General features: G+C 36.7%; 2 protein-coding genes, 1 long non-coding RNA gene and 1 other non-coding gene across 5 annotated transcripts; 2 read left to right on the forward strand and 2 right to left on the reverse strand.

Moving 5' to 3' along the window:
• The first annotated feature begins 14 nt into the window (after positions 1-14).
• Positions 15-12,660, forward strand: LOC105275552. Of its 2 annotated transcripts, XR_893248.3 has the most exons (5): positions 15-202; positions 487-498; positions 6,818-7,007; positions 10,984-11,147; positions 12,232-12,660. It is a non-coding gene; the product is annotated as an uncharacterized LOC105275552 (long non-coding RNA). The 2 variants fall into 2 exon arrangements; XR_893247.3 differs by lacking the exon at positions 487-498.
• Positions 662-8,920, reverse strand: LOC105275551. Its single transcript, XM_011332458.2, has 8 exons — positions 8,164-8,920; positions 6,033-6,277; positions 4,144-4,244; positions 3,766-3,914; positions 3,440-3,688; positions 2,617-3,124; positions 1,802-2,311; positions 662-1,469 (listed from the first exon to the last, which is right to left on the reverse strand). Exons 2-8 carry the CDS (start codon positions 6,115-6,117, stop codon positions 1,029-1,031), a joined length of 2,043 nt encoding a protein of 680 aa, XP_011330760.2. The 5' UTR covers positions 6,118-6,277; positions 8,164-8,920; the 3' UTR covers positions 662-1,028.
• Positions 836-907, forward strand: Trnaq-cug. The gene has a single exon. It is a non-coding gene; the product is annotated as a tRNA-Gln (tRNA).
• Positions 12,661-12,985: 325 nt separating the features above from the next.
• On the reverse strand, positions 12,986-14,357 carry LOC105275548. Its single transcript, XM_011332456.2, has 4 exons — positions 14,211-14,357; positions 14,014-14,134; positions 13,561-13,935; positions 12,986-13,451 (listed from the first exon to the last, which is right to left on the reverse strand). The coding sequence occupies exons 2-4, from the start codon at positions 14,079-14,081 to the stop codon at positions 13,163-13,165; spliced, it is 732 nt and encodes a 243-aa protein (XP_011330758.1). The 5' UTR covers positions 14,082-14,134; positions 14,211-14,357; the 3' UTR covers positions 12,986-13,162.
• Between the last annotated feature and the right edge of the window lie 8 nt (positions 14,358-14,365).

A 14,365-nucleotide genomic window follows, 5' to 3' on the forward strand; every position in this document is an offset into this window, starting at 1 on the left:
CATCTACCGTGAGAGATACAAGGTTCCGACTCGGAACTCCCGAAGACGTGGACGCGGTCAGTTGCGGAACGCATCATGGCGGTTCGCAGAGTTGTGTTTGAAGTGTTGTGCAACATGTTTCTTGCGTTTGTTATTGAAACGTAAATTTGTGTTGAATTATCGAAATATAGGAAGCATCTTGTAATATGTAATTTATTATGAGGTAAGCACTATATATAATATTGCTATTCCACATGATCGCGGTTTTGATAACCTCACTCCAATATCGCTTGAAAATCCTTTCGCGGATATCAATAAAAAACAAGATATTTTGATTGATTATTCATGCAAATTTCATAACATATTCAAATTATATTGTATTTCAATTATTAAAGAAAACTCTTGTGTTATTATCTAATATTAAAAATAATAATTTTACACGTATGATTAATGTATAATAACGGGTAATATTTTACGAATTTAATCTCTTATAAACTCTTTATGCAGAATAGGAAAAGGGTAAATATATGTATACCATATTATAATCATTATCACTATAAAGATTATAATAATTTTTCTATGAAACTTTCTGATTAAATTATATATGTTTTATTGCAGTTTATTATTGCTTTTTATATATTTGGTACAAAAATTTAATTCGACGTATATAATTGTACATTTGTTGGAAAGAAAGAAATATTTTCTTTATTATGATATGTCGAAACGTTCATGGTATTAGATTGATTTCCACGTGACTTATTTGCACGTTCTGAATAATTTTTCATGACACACTTCGCATATATTTTTTCGCGAATATTTACATGTGTCAGTTAAGGGTGCAAAGAAAAATCACGAAGGTCCCATGGTGTAATGGTTAGCACTCTGGACTCTGAATCCAGCGATCCGAGTTCAAATCTCGGTGGGACCTTGCTTCATTTTTGCGCGGCGCTAGTTATTTCGTCATTTCGCGAATAAAATCCTGAGATCTTTTCGATTGCTTTTTTGGTTTGCGTTATCAAAATCGATAGATAACGAACTATAGGGGAGGTTCACTGTTTCGTATTTTGCAGCAGTTTTCTCTCAGAGGATTTGCTTTTTAAGCATTTGGCCGTAAGAGCGATTATCGTGACAACGGCTCCGATAAATGACACGATGCCGAAAACCACCAGCACTGCAAACCAATTCTTGAACATGCCGATTCTATTGTCGCAGTTGTAGCTGTCGGTGTCGTTGAGATTGAGCGTCGACAGGTTGACTGGTCGCAAGGAAATCGATTTGTATTTACTTCTCGCACCACTGAGGTGATTCTGCCCCTTCCTGATGAATCGGTAGGATATAACATAAGTGAATCCTTGACCATCGTAGGACCCCTTGGCGCTGTAGTACTGGATCAATAATTCGTTTCCGCTAGACATCAAAGGTACTTGGATGTTGTTGATGTCCCAGTGAGATGTATCGCAATAAGACCACATCAGTAAGCTGCTGTTCGTCTGCAAATTATTGATTTTCAAATTTGTATCATCTCGCTAGATTAGATGAATAATAGGCAAACTTGTAAAGAGATATTAATTAATTCGAAATAATCAAAATTTATTTATAAAACTTTATTTATAAAAAAAGATATATAGATTAGAAATAAATAGATTGATTCGAAGATATAACTTTATATAATTAAATCTTTTCGCAAAGTACAAATTTTAACGTCTCTTCTTTTCTGATTGACCAAGATTTAGTTGTATTACTAAGGGTCATTAGTATGAAATATGTAATAAGAGAAAACAAGAGAGAGAAAAATTCTGACATCACAAGATTGAAAACTTACCTGCGCTCCGTTGTAAACGGTGATCTCATTACCCGGGCAATCGTTTTTGCTAAAGTTTCGCTTAGTTTCCGGCTTACCCTCGAACTCGTTTCTGAGAATCTTTATGTGGATGGAGACTTTCTCCATGCTCTTACCGAGGAATTTGTAAGTGCACACGGTATTCGGCGGATACCAATTTCGCGGTGATTTAATGTTCTCCCTGCCGTTACGTTCGGTACTCCTGTACACAAATTCGCAACTCGCATGTCTCATCTCTTGCGACATGCGTTCTTCCTGCAGGGTCACTTGAAAACCGTCGTGAGTCACTGTGCCGTCATGCCGCGCGAAGAACTCCAGGATCACGTTCTTCCCGCGCGAGTAGATACGCGGCACCCGGCCGCTGCCGCAGAACTTGGAGATCTCGAAGATCTTTCCGTTCACGTTTTCCAGAAGTGCAAGATAGTCGCCGCCGCCGCACATGACAGCATTTCCCGACGATCGATTTCCCGTAATATATTTATGTTCTGGTATCTTGGTGAATTATAGAAGATTTATCGGTTAGAGATAAATAGACTGCTCTGAAGATATAACTTTATATAATTAAATCTTCTCGCAAAATACAAATTTTAATGTCATTTTCTTTTTTTCTTGAATTACCTCTTAAATAGCAATCAAGATTTTAGTATTAGAAAATTATATTGGTAAAAAACGTATTATTTAAAATTAGTAATAAAAAACATACATTTGCATTATTTTGCGGAAAGACTTATCAAGAAATTAGCAAAATTTATTGATCATTTATTGATGACCGTCCCTTTCCTGTTTCGGTTACGTACCTTCATACCATCCATTTCATTCAGCCCTTCGGAGTCGCCGTTGAAATAACGGTTTGGGACGACCCTTCGCTGGTCCTTTCTCGTTATCTTCGAATGCATTGATTTTATGCGAAGTCTCGGCTCACTGACATTGGACCCATCCAGCAGCTCTTTGCGATGATATTGCCTTTCTTTATACCTCAGCATCGCTTTCTTTTCGTAGTGCCTCCGCTTCGTTAATTGCCCACTCGTTTCCTCGGCACGTTCCATCGCGGATATCTGACCATTGTTTTTGTTTCCCGATTGATTATCTTCGATAATAGATTCATCCGTCTCGACGCGATCCCGACTCCTCGCAACCCTCCCAAGCATTGAGAACGATTGGCTGATTCCCTTGGGCTCAAACGCATCCTCGCAATTCTCTATCTGACAGCTCTCCTGATCGGTGTAGTTCATCAAATCGAAAAGGTCCTCGGGCTGACCTCCTATCCTGAAACGTCCGATGCTTGATTCCAAAGCAATCCTGCATCTGGAAATGTCAAATCAATCGTATGATATCTAATAACTGCTGCGATTGTTAATTTACAACTATCACGTAGAAGTGTCAAAAAAACTTCGTTGAGATCTTAATACATAGCTTTGAAAAATATCTCATTAAAAATGAATTTGACAAGCTCGACAGAATATTTATGTGCTATTCGATGTATATTGTACATTGAGAAAATTCACAAATTAAAGTTTAAATTTAAGTTAAGTAACAATGTTTATCTTTTAAAAATCTTAAGTTACTTAAAGGGGGAGGATTTAATGAACTACATTCACGGAAAAGTACTATCGCGTGTACCTGATGCCACGTGGATAAACGCTGGGATAACCCGGCGAAGTCAGTTTGCAGGATTTGCGCTCGTTGCGCACGGTGCATTCCATAGGACACGTGGGTGATGAGGACGCGGAGTAACCGCGATGACGTTCGACAGCCAGACGGACTGGTAGAATGGAGAATTGCGCGGAAAAAATGACCGGATTCGCCGAGGCAAATTGAGCATCCGATGACAGGATAATCGTCAGATCCGGTCCACGACGCAGAAATAGCCTGTGGATGTTCAAAACAAATAAAACTTTAACTGACGTGACTAATTAACAAGACGTCAGATTAACGAAAAAGTGTACCTCGTGGTATTTCCGGTGACGTGACCGCAATATCGGCCTGTTTCATCGTCAGGATCACCGACACTGTCTGAAAATTGAAAATACGCTCCCTCGCATCGAGCCTCCTTCAGGAAGCCCACTTGCAATCTTCTGACTTTTACTTCGATCACCTACAAGTTCGTGTACACAAATATTTCTATATAATGTTGGTTACTTATTAATTTATTTTGCCGTTAATTATTTACCCTAACTCTTCTTTGTGTTCGATCATAACATTTTTGGTGGAGAGAAATTTATATTTTTCATATTTTTATCAATTATTCAATTGTTTATTTATTGCACCATTTGCAATATTATTGCAACGCATTAAGGATTATGTATAAAACAAAATATATTAACCTGTGGATCCCTGAGTGGTGCCCTGATTCGCACGATGCATCGACCCATCCGTCCTGTCCAGCGAATCCATCCGACAGAATTTCTGATGGTACGATTGCATCCTATCCAATGTGAAAAATGTATCGTTCAAATGGCAAAATGGTACATGTAATCTGCAGTGAAACAGCTGCGAATATACAAAACGAGAAAGAATTTTAAATTTGAGGGGGATTTACGCGAAAAACACATACATATTCAAAAATATGGGCAACTAATAATTATAACTTTACCATTTTATATCATAAAAAACGGATAATATTTTAAATAAAATTCAGATTTAATGGTACTCTGCTGCTTCCATAAACCTTATTCATGACGTCTCGTTTCTTCCAGCCCTTTGACAAAATTCTTTCATGATCTCACAATCAATCTCAAATTATTTCGCAAGAGTGGACAAGACATCGCGAGAAATAGTTATCGAAACGCCACCGGTATTCCGATGGAAACACGACTTTATTTACTCAACGACCCTCGACTGCAACAGACTAATGGAATTACTCAGAGAGTTTACCGGCTAATTAATTGCCATTGATGTAGGCAACTCTCGCTGAAATGAAGCGTCGTTTGTCGATGCTGTGTTCCGCCTCCTTATATTATACCGCCCCGTGTACTTATGCTTTTAGACTCAGCTATATTTGTCATCTCAATATTATCGCGTGTGTGCTATGTGTGTAAGGCTAAGCGTAGAATAGATGCGTGTGATAATGTGATATTTGATGAATCAATTGATGCTGTTTGCTTGTGATTTGTGGCTGTTTCGCGAATTATACTTAATTGAGCCAGAATTGGCGAAAGACAATCTGAATGTCGCAGAAGCATTATTTTGCGAATATATGCGAGATGAGCATACAACAAATATGATAAAAGACAGCGTATATTATACTTTTTTGTTTATTATTAATTAATTCTTATTTTTTATATTCTAATATACTCTTTCAATCTTTATAGATAATGTATAAAATGTATGTCATACTTCTTTATTTCTCAAAAGCTATATATTCAAAATCTTTCGTTAATGTTAATGGTATACAGCGCTATAAACCTACGTACATATCACGAAGGCGTGATGATGCATACGATTAATTACATCAAGTATCCTCGGGCGGTCGTTTCCGTGCGTAATGATTTTTTCGTTACGAGGAACATGAATAACCATAAGTTAGCGATACTTGTTTGACACATTAAATAAAACGAAAACACATAAGCAAAATTTATTTGGATATTGTTAGTAGCACAGAACATATTCGATGTGACCACAGATATATATATATATATATATATATATATATATATATATATATATATATATGGATGTGACGAATAAAAACGTGAATAAGCGCGAAGCGCATATTTATTTTTATTTTATTATTTCCATAAAAATGGCCACATATAATGCATGAAATATTTCTGTGCAATATTGAATATTATGATTGTTTAATGTAAAAATAATCCGCTTAATCTCTCGTTCACTCGGATATATTCATTGGCAGTTTTAATGATCGCGCTAAATATATTGTCGCTCGATCTACGCGAATGTTATTTCATTACAAAGGTGATTAGCGTTCTTTCTTGATGGAAGTCTGTCCCTCGTGCTTCATTAAGCTACGCAATTTCGTTGTCGAGGCTTCTTCCGAGATTGCACTTTCTCCTCAATCGAGTTATACGAGAGAATCACCGGCCGTTTGTATAGATTAGCGACGATAGAGAAATAATATTATTATATTAAAAATTATATTATATTTCTTTGAAAATAACGTTTTCATCTTTTTATGAAATCATTTATCATATCATATTTACTTGGATCAATCTATAAATCAATAATAATGTACAACGAATAGTAACTAACGAACCTCTGATCTCGGCGGAAGCCCATGAAAGTTCACTGAGCGACAGGGTCAGCAGCGATAACAGGTACAACGCAGTTTCTGATCTCATCTTAGCCGTGGTGTATCACGGCGTGGTTTGTCCTGCTTCCCTCACGTCTTTCTCCCAGTGCCGCTTCGTCTTCCGGTTTTATTTATTTTCCACTCTTCATCGTGGAGACCCACCCTTCGCAAAGGCAGCGAATAGCACCCGAGAGAGGGACGTTTATCATCTGCGATATAAAAAGTGTCAACGAAAATCAATTCGACGATTACGGTAACGCGATGATCACTTGCGTATCGCTCATTTTGCAGCTTAAATACAGAAATAAATTTGACAAACGTTTAAACGATGAATAAATTAAATAACTGAGGACTCACAATTTCGCGAGATATTAATTCTTCCTTTTTTTTATCGATCCACTCATTAGGAATTCTTTGGATCTCTTCTAATTCCTTTAAATTATCTCGTCTAACGCGGAGATAAATGACATAAAAAGGCAGGATAAAGTTGAAGGATGCTGGATAAACGAGAAAGAAGGGAGGATACACATGTAAGCCGACGCAAGTGTAACTTCGAGGGCGACGCAACGAAAAATTCCGAAGTTCTTCGAGCCGTCTCGGGGAGACAGGTCACGGCCGGTGATCCCTCTCGAAGAAATGCCGCCGGTCTTTAAGAACTTTTCGCGATCTCTCTCTCCTTCGTTGGGATAACGGGTGGAATTTTGTGGGAAAAAAGAAAAGCAAAGAATAATCAGGTCTTTTTATTCCAGAGACGCAGAACGCTGAGAAGTCCGAAGTTACGGAGACTCTTTCGACTATCTTCTTCTTCCAATGGAAGGATCACGCGCGCTGGTAATCGCTTCTTATCGATGCACGGATATTGAAGAATGGAAAGGATTGCACAGACGAAGAGAAGTGACTCCAGCGGGATCGTAACTCATAGTAAGAAGAAAGATAAAGGTAAAGATAAACGGATAAAATATAAACTGCTAATAAAATGCAAATAATCTTTTCTTCTTAAGTTTAAAACTTTTTCAATCAGCAAAATATTGATTTGACGTATCTAACTTAACATTTTTAGCTAAGTAATAATTTAAAGATTCTAGTTTAGTTTATAGTATTGTATGCAACTTATAAAATTGTGCAAAAGTTAATGATAAATCTATGAGGAAATTATTAAGTGCAAAAGCTAATCTAATAATATGAATATAAATGACTAAGTAAATAAATATAAAAATGATAATGTATGTAAATACGTTTTCATCATTAAAGTCAATTAAAAGCATTTGATTGCATCAATAATGTACATCTTGATCTCGATTTTAATGGTACGCGCGCAAGAGCCATTTTCTACCGAAATGGCACACACGGTTCTGGTTATTTTAAGCAATTGTTAAGTGCTCTCGCAGCTACACCGAAAACACATTTACACGCTCGTGTCTCATCAGGCCATGATTCAGCGGCATACGCGCAAGCTCTTATCTCGCCGCTTTGTCCGCCTGTAATAAATGTAAGCCCACGCGGCCGGATGTGATCAGTCTTACCCTTAATTATCCGAATCTCGTAATATTTATGGTGTTCCTCGCCACGCCGCTAAATTAGAGGCTACTTCGCGCATCGTCGCGCACCTTCTTCACAGTTTTCCATCGCGCGCACTTTAATTACGTATCGCGCGTGATCTGTTGATGCTCTTTAATTTCCCAGTACACGTTCAATAATTAAGTAAGCTTTCGCTAAGCGAATCTATTTTCACGAAGTTTCGCATTATTTCAGACCGGCCCGTCGCAATCGCATCAAGTTTTAATTACAGACTCTCCGACGAATCTGTAGAGCCGATTAAATTTAACTCCGCGCTGAAAGGATTAAACTCTAACTGTTATTGAAGTTACGATAATAATTACGTCGGATGATTTCGTGCGTATGCCGTCAGTACGAAGTAGTGGAAGCGTATTTATGGCGCGTTATAATACATAGTACAAGAGAAAGAGGAAGAGAGAAAGAGAGCGTGACATATAGTAGTCACTAATCATCAGAGACAAATGAATCGTCAAATGACGTATACACTATTGACTTTATATTCCTCTACACACTACTGATACATGTGCAAATCACTTACTTATTTCAAATCGCAGGGTTTCCTACGACGTTCTTCGCACTTTACTCTCGACGTGTACCACGTGCTTTGGTCTGAATTACAGGATAATGAAAACATCTCGCGAGTTTGTCAAATTTAAATCGCGGCTATGATCGATTTAATCACGAAATTAATCTAGTTAAACTTATAAACAAATAGGAACTTTCACGAATTTAATGTTTGAATTTAATATTTGAAATAAAAATAACAGAGTTGATGGTAACAATTTGACACCGTGATTGTTGATTTTGTCGCGTTGATCTTGTGCCGACCGCATCGAACGATGTCTGATTTCCCTCTATCGCAGCGGAAAACGCTTTCCACGAACGCAGCGCGACACGTAACGCTTTTTATCGGGGGAGGCACACGTGTCACGCGAGATTATTGGCCTTTGTGACCGGGCTGACAAATGCTCCACCGCATATGGCGCGTCGCGCACGACTGAGACCAGATTTTGGTCCAGCAGCATCTCCCTTTCGCCCGCGTCATTTGCCCAGTCGTCCCCAGTCCCCACCATGAACTATGTCGATGCTTTCGTTCGCTTCGACGCAGAATCTGCGCATCCTTCCAATACCATTAAATAATCACATTAATCAAACAATCTCTCGCAATAATACTTTTATTCCTTGTGAAGTAATTACATTACGTTTAAATTGAGTATTTCAAACGTTTATGTAAAAACAAAAGGATCACTAAAATTTCTTTAAATATCATATCCATATGTTAAATGTTATTATATGTTCTTTATTTCTGATTCATCGTCTTTTTTGTAGGCCAGGCGTGTTGTTTTCAACATATTGATTATTGGCAGCTTTGAGATTATAAAGAGAAGCACACTTTACATAGATTGATTTGTATAAATTGAACGGTACAATTATAAATTTGTAATCCTTCGGATTGATCTTATCTCGGATTTCTATGGATGACAGGAAGGATATACGTATATAACTCGCAACCAAACTTGAATGAAACTTTCTGGGGGATTGCTCCCGTGGGACTCATGACGCAGGCTAATACACTTTAAGAATATCGCAAACGGAAATGGTGAAAGGGGCAATCTCGCGAGGTGCCATTTAATTCAAGGAAAATCTTCGCATTTTTGTGGAGTAGACTGTAACTTTTCCAGTACAGAAAAAAATATATATATGTGCAATATATATAATTTGCTAGAAAAATTTGCCTCAGCGTATTTTTATTTTAAATATATAATCTATTTCTGTGATTTTTAAGTTTACAATTCTCTTCTTAGAACATTAAAATAAATAGACAGGTTATCGGACAATGAAATAAATTAATGAAATTTCAAATAGATATAAGAGAAAAACTTGAAAATTTCAAAGATTGATTTCGAGGAGATTAGAAACTCGCAACTTTATACGACATGCTATATATATATTCTTCTTAAATCGATCATTGTAGTTCTTTGTTTCTTCTTATTTTATTTTCAGTTTATTTTGAATTAAATTTAACTGCTGTTGATTTTTCCTTTTGGTTTCTGCTATTCTGGTTGGATTAAGTGGTCCAAAATAAACTTGAGTCAAACGAGGCGACACACCGCGAGTGGCACGACGGCGATTCGATCACGGTTGCTTGGGAGAAGGTACTCTGTTGGAAAAAGAGCCCGACGTGCTAAGGGACCGTCGAACTTTTCACGAACTCAAAACTTCGGATCTTCTCTCCTTGAGCCCACTCCCCCGCCTGATCCCGCTTGCTTATCCCGCTCACGTACGCGAGGGTGGTTGTTTTGGCGATGAGGGTAGTCGGGATTCGCTCTCTCGCCGCGGTGCTTTCGGCAAAATACGAGATCCGAATTATTGGGACGCTCCTCCAAAACCACCGCGATTTCCAAGTGCGACACGTATAAAGTCGATATCTCGTTGCAAGCCCGATGTGTACCACAACGTTCTTTCTTCCATCCGCATTGTCACAACAAGGGGAGAAAACAGGTTCGTTAGGGAAACGCGGAACAACATGCGAATACCACGTCGAAAGAAGGAGTCTTTTGAGGCGATCCATTCACCGACCTATTATTCCATTAAAAACTTATGCACCGACCTAATATAATTAGTTTTGATTATAAACAAAGATTCAGACGATTGAATTAAGTAGATTATTCAGTTGAGCGCAAAAGTTAAACGTAAAAATATTTCTTATCTTTAAATACAATTTTTTATCTTTTATGATGAAATAGTTATAATTAATGTTATTGAAGATTTTGTTTGTTTAGATGAACACTTTTGCCTTCTAAAATATAAAATTACTTGTTTTGCGAAAATAGAACAACGTGTGCTCCCTCGAGGGTCACTCGACGAGCGGTCGTCGTCGTCGAGTGATCATTGTCATTATTGGCGGGATTCTGTGTATCGAGCGGACAACAAAAGTGGCTTGTACCCGTCGCTAGGTACAAAGAGCACGTGGGGGATCCGCAGGACACCCCACAAAATTCCAACTGCAATAAATTATATTCGAGGCACGTGCCAGTCGTAGGGGTGAGCGTCGTGTGTGCTGTACCAAATGGCACTTTCATTGCACTTGCCCCACGGTCTTTGCATCTTGCCGAGTTTCGTCACCCCCCAATTTATGGCTGTTCTTCATCTTTCTTATTTTTTGGGGGGAGGCGCACAAGTGGTTATGTATTACAATTGCGTGTAAAATTTTTAAAATATTAACAATGAACAAAAATATATTTCAAGAGCGTTGTAATAAAGAATAATTTAAGAATTTTAGTTTAGACATTTATGCAAATGACATTAAAGAATTAACATAATATTCTTTTAATTAATTTTTCTCGATTCTATGAAGCACAATGAAGATATTTTGTATCTTCGGAAGATATCTACCCCGATAGAATCATTACTTTCTAAAATGATTCACCACAGTGCGCAGCAACGTGGGAAAAAGGGACTGGACTATTACGCCATGCAAGATACACATCATTTTTCATACTTTAACGGCAACGTATACGGGTGTGTATGAATAAAGCGATATAAAAATGAAAAATTCGTTTAAGAAGAAGAGAATAGTAATAACCATAGTAATAAATGACCATAGTAATAAATCAGTGAATAATTGCAACGTAAAACATGCTTTGACGTACTGTTTAATATTCATACATCCAGTACAGATTTACTAAAAATTGCTATGTAATATTTACCCTTTCTTTCAATTTCTCTGGATCGCTTTGTATCTCTAAATCTTCGATTTTTTAGTATCTTGTACTTGTGGATATTTTACTAAATCTTTAATTCCAGATTCGGCAATTTTGGAATCCTTTCATAATTTCCAAATGTTATAAAAAAATATTTTTTTCCAGTTCTTAGATTTTTGCATTTCTGTATTTATCTATCCATGAAGCATCCCTAACGAGCTCATACATCTACGAATTTCTGATATTTATGGATCTCATCTATATAACTAATAATCATCTATATAACTAATAATTGTTGATCAAGATTGCGAAAGACGCATTCATCGTTAACTTATTACCGGGTGGAAGTAATGCGCGAAGTTGTGGAAGCGTCGTTATTCCCAGACATCGGCGCGGAGACGTTAGTTTCGTGTCTCATCTCGTGCGGTTGACGTTTAATTCAAAATCTTGTGTTCCTTCCCCTAGCCATGAGCCATGACTCGAGCTTATTCACGCCTTTAGCCGCAGCACTTGTGCACTCATAAATCTTGCCAGTGGGTACGCGCTTGCCACCCATCAATTAGCATCCGAAATTTGGAAACGAAAAAGATTTGCGATTTCTTTATTGTCATAATACTGATATCCCAAATCTGAATAATAGAGTTAAAAAAAAGTAAACTGTTTTTTATAGGTAAAACGAGAAAATTTTTTATTCGCAACATAATTTTATAATGTTTAATATTATTTCATTAAATATTTCTTAAATATTTTTATATGATAAATATTGATAACTCTCTTATCGAAATTAAATTATTGAAAAAGTATTCTGAGTACTTTTCAATTTTTTTAGTAAAAAATTCGAATTTAAATTATATTAGATTGTTTTAGGACAAAAGAGGTTTTGATAAAATTTTCCCTTTCAGAAATCTCGGGAAAAATCGATAACAGCATTAGATAACTTGGAAGAATTCAGAAATGTTAGAAATCGAAGCATCCAACAACTCGTAACGGATGTCCGGAGGGCGAGTGGCAAATGGTGGACTGCAAAACAGAGAGAGCTCCCCATGGGCTCGTCCTCTACAATGGCCGTCTGCAAAAACATTAATCACAAGTCGCTTGGTGTTTGTGCTGTCTATTTCCAGCCCGTCCTACGCACTTTGTCATCGATAGATTGTCGACAAACATTTTCCAGCTTATGGCGATTCGCAGATTTAAATCGGAGATAGATCGAAGTGAGAAGCGAACAGTCAAATATTGATCGGTAGTTGCAGATTTATGCTATAATTATATATGATATATGATAAGCTATAAATTTAAAAATTACAAAGCTCAAATGTAAAGTATATCATAAATAATATTTATTTATTTATTAATACAATTTACATATTTTACGCTGTAGTAATAAATTTCGAATAAGAAAATACAATTTACATATTTTTATTTTTAAAAAGTATAATGATTATAAATTTGTTTCATTTTTCTACATATTTTTTAAGATAACAAATGCTTTCTCGCAAGCACTTCTTGACTGACATATGACTATATAAGAACGTGATAAGATGCAATGTTACTAGGATATGACGAAAAAATTAATTCAAGACCGTACATGATTGCACCATATTTTAAATATGGGACGTAATTCTGATCCTTTTTTTTAAATATAAGAACAATTAACAATGATATATATTAAAACATATATTTCCGAAGTATCAAGTAAATTACATATATCCCTAGGATATAGTGATTTTAGCTCCGCGCACCTTTTTACACTTATGTATGTAAAATGAAACAAGTATACACAATTCTCTTAGTAGAAACAAAATCGGAAAATATAACATATAACGAAGCGTATTTCTATACATTTTGTACATTACTTACATAATTCTTACAAGATTTACTGTGTGAATCGGTATTCGTTACATCTTTGATTTGAACGTGCAATTCTAGAATTTTCTTTTTTAATCTCCTGACTTTTTGTCGCAAAGTTCTCAGAGTCAATTTCTGCCGCCTAATTTTCCCGATCACCACTTCCCAATAAATTTTAGCTTGTACCGGCGATGTAGAGATTTCCTCCCACTGAACATCGTATAGATATCTCTTACACTTTTTCCTTGGCTCGTCGTGACCTGGTGACGAGGATAATCTGCAAGATATATTAATTATTTCATACTTAATATCTTCGGCTGTGTTGAACGTAATATTATTATATTATTTATCTTTGTGGCTTGTTGTAGCATTCATGAGATACAAACTCGGTTGCCTCGTTCCTTTTTCCAATAATGTACGACAACGGATGATCTTTCCTAGTTTCCACTTGCGATTCTGTAATATTTAACAACTCGCCTCCCACAGCTTCCACGATATGCTCATCTGCAATGTCAATTGACTGGTTTTCATTTTTAGGGGTTGCATTTTGCCTGTTACAGAGTTGATTGCGTCCGGTTTCTTCGTCTAAATGAAGAGACGGTACCACTCCTCGCTTCAGGAAACGTTTCTCTCCGGCCAAGGTGTACGTAAAATCGTCTTCCTTGAAGTGACGTAAACATATTCGCGAGGATTCGTTAACGTCTTTCTCCGTGCCGATCGCGAGCTGCCACTCTCTCAGCAAGTCGTCATTTCTCGGGAATCTTGAGAGAATTGAAAGAATTGTTTTGTCAAACGTTGGAATACTTGTACTATACTTGTGTGGACACTGGAGTACTCACCTATAGAGCGATACGTCTGACATGTATTTATTTACACGATATTTGCAGCAGATGCACACACGTGTCATACTTTAAGATAATGTACAGCCAGTTGATACAATGAGGTGTAAATTGAAATAACCTATAACAATAACAGACATAAATATTCCGTAATTTATCTCGAAACAGCATCCCACAAAGTCTCTACACTCGCACACCTCCGTAACTAAATCTTCTATTTAACTGTCAAAAATGTAGACTCATGTCAATTATTTATATCTATAGTAAATTATCTATATATTATATGCACTATATGTATATGTATATACATATATGCACATCTGTCATTTATCCCATAGTGATTTTTTATCCA

This window comes from Ooceraea biroi, chromosome 8, assembly GCF_003672135.1.
Source record: "Ooceraea biroi isolate clonal line C1 chromosome 8, Obir_v5.4, whole genome shotgun sequence".
NCBI lineage: Eukaryota > Metazoa > Arthropoda > Insecta > Hymenoptera > Formicidae > Ooceraea > Ooceraea biroi.

What these genes read in the sequence shown, in the direction of transcription:
- LOC105275551 (XM_011332458.2), bottom strand. Translation starts at nt 6,117, where the DNA reads ATGAGATCAGAAACTGCGTTGTACCTGTTATCGCTGCTGACCCTGTCG. An exon ending in GGCTTCCGCCGAGATCAGAG is followed by an intron (nt 4,245 to 6,032) that starts GTTCGTTAGTTA and finishes CACATTGGATAG; the next exon opens with GATGCAATCGTACCATCAGA. An exon ending in ATGAAATGGATGGTATGAAG is followed by an intron (nt 2,312 to 2,616) that starts GTACGTAACCGA and finishes TAATTCACCAAG; the next exon opens with ATACCAGAACATAAATATAT.
- LOC105275548 (XM_011332456.2), bottom strand. Translation starts at nt 14,081, where the DNA reads ATGACACGTGTGTGCATCTGCTGCAAATATCGTGTAAATAAATACATG. An exon ending in TCAGACGTATCGCTCTATAG is followed by an intron (nt 13,936 to 14,013) that starts GTGAGTACTCCA and finishes AATTCTCTCAAG; the next exon opens with ATTCCCGAGAAATGACGACT. An exon ending in AAAAGGAACGAGGCAACCGA is followed by an intron (nt 13,452 to 13,560) that starts GTTTGTATCTCA and finishes TATATCTTGCAG; the next exon opens with ATTATCCTCGTCACCAGGTC.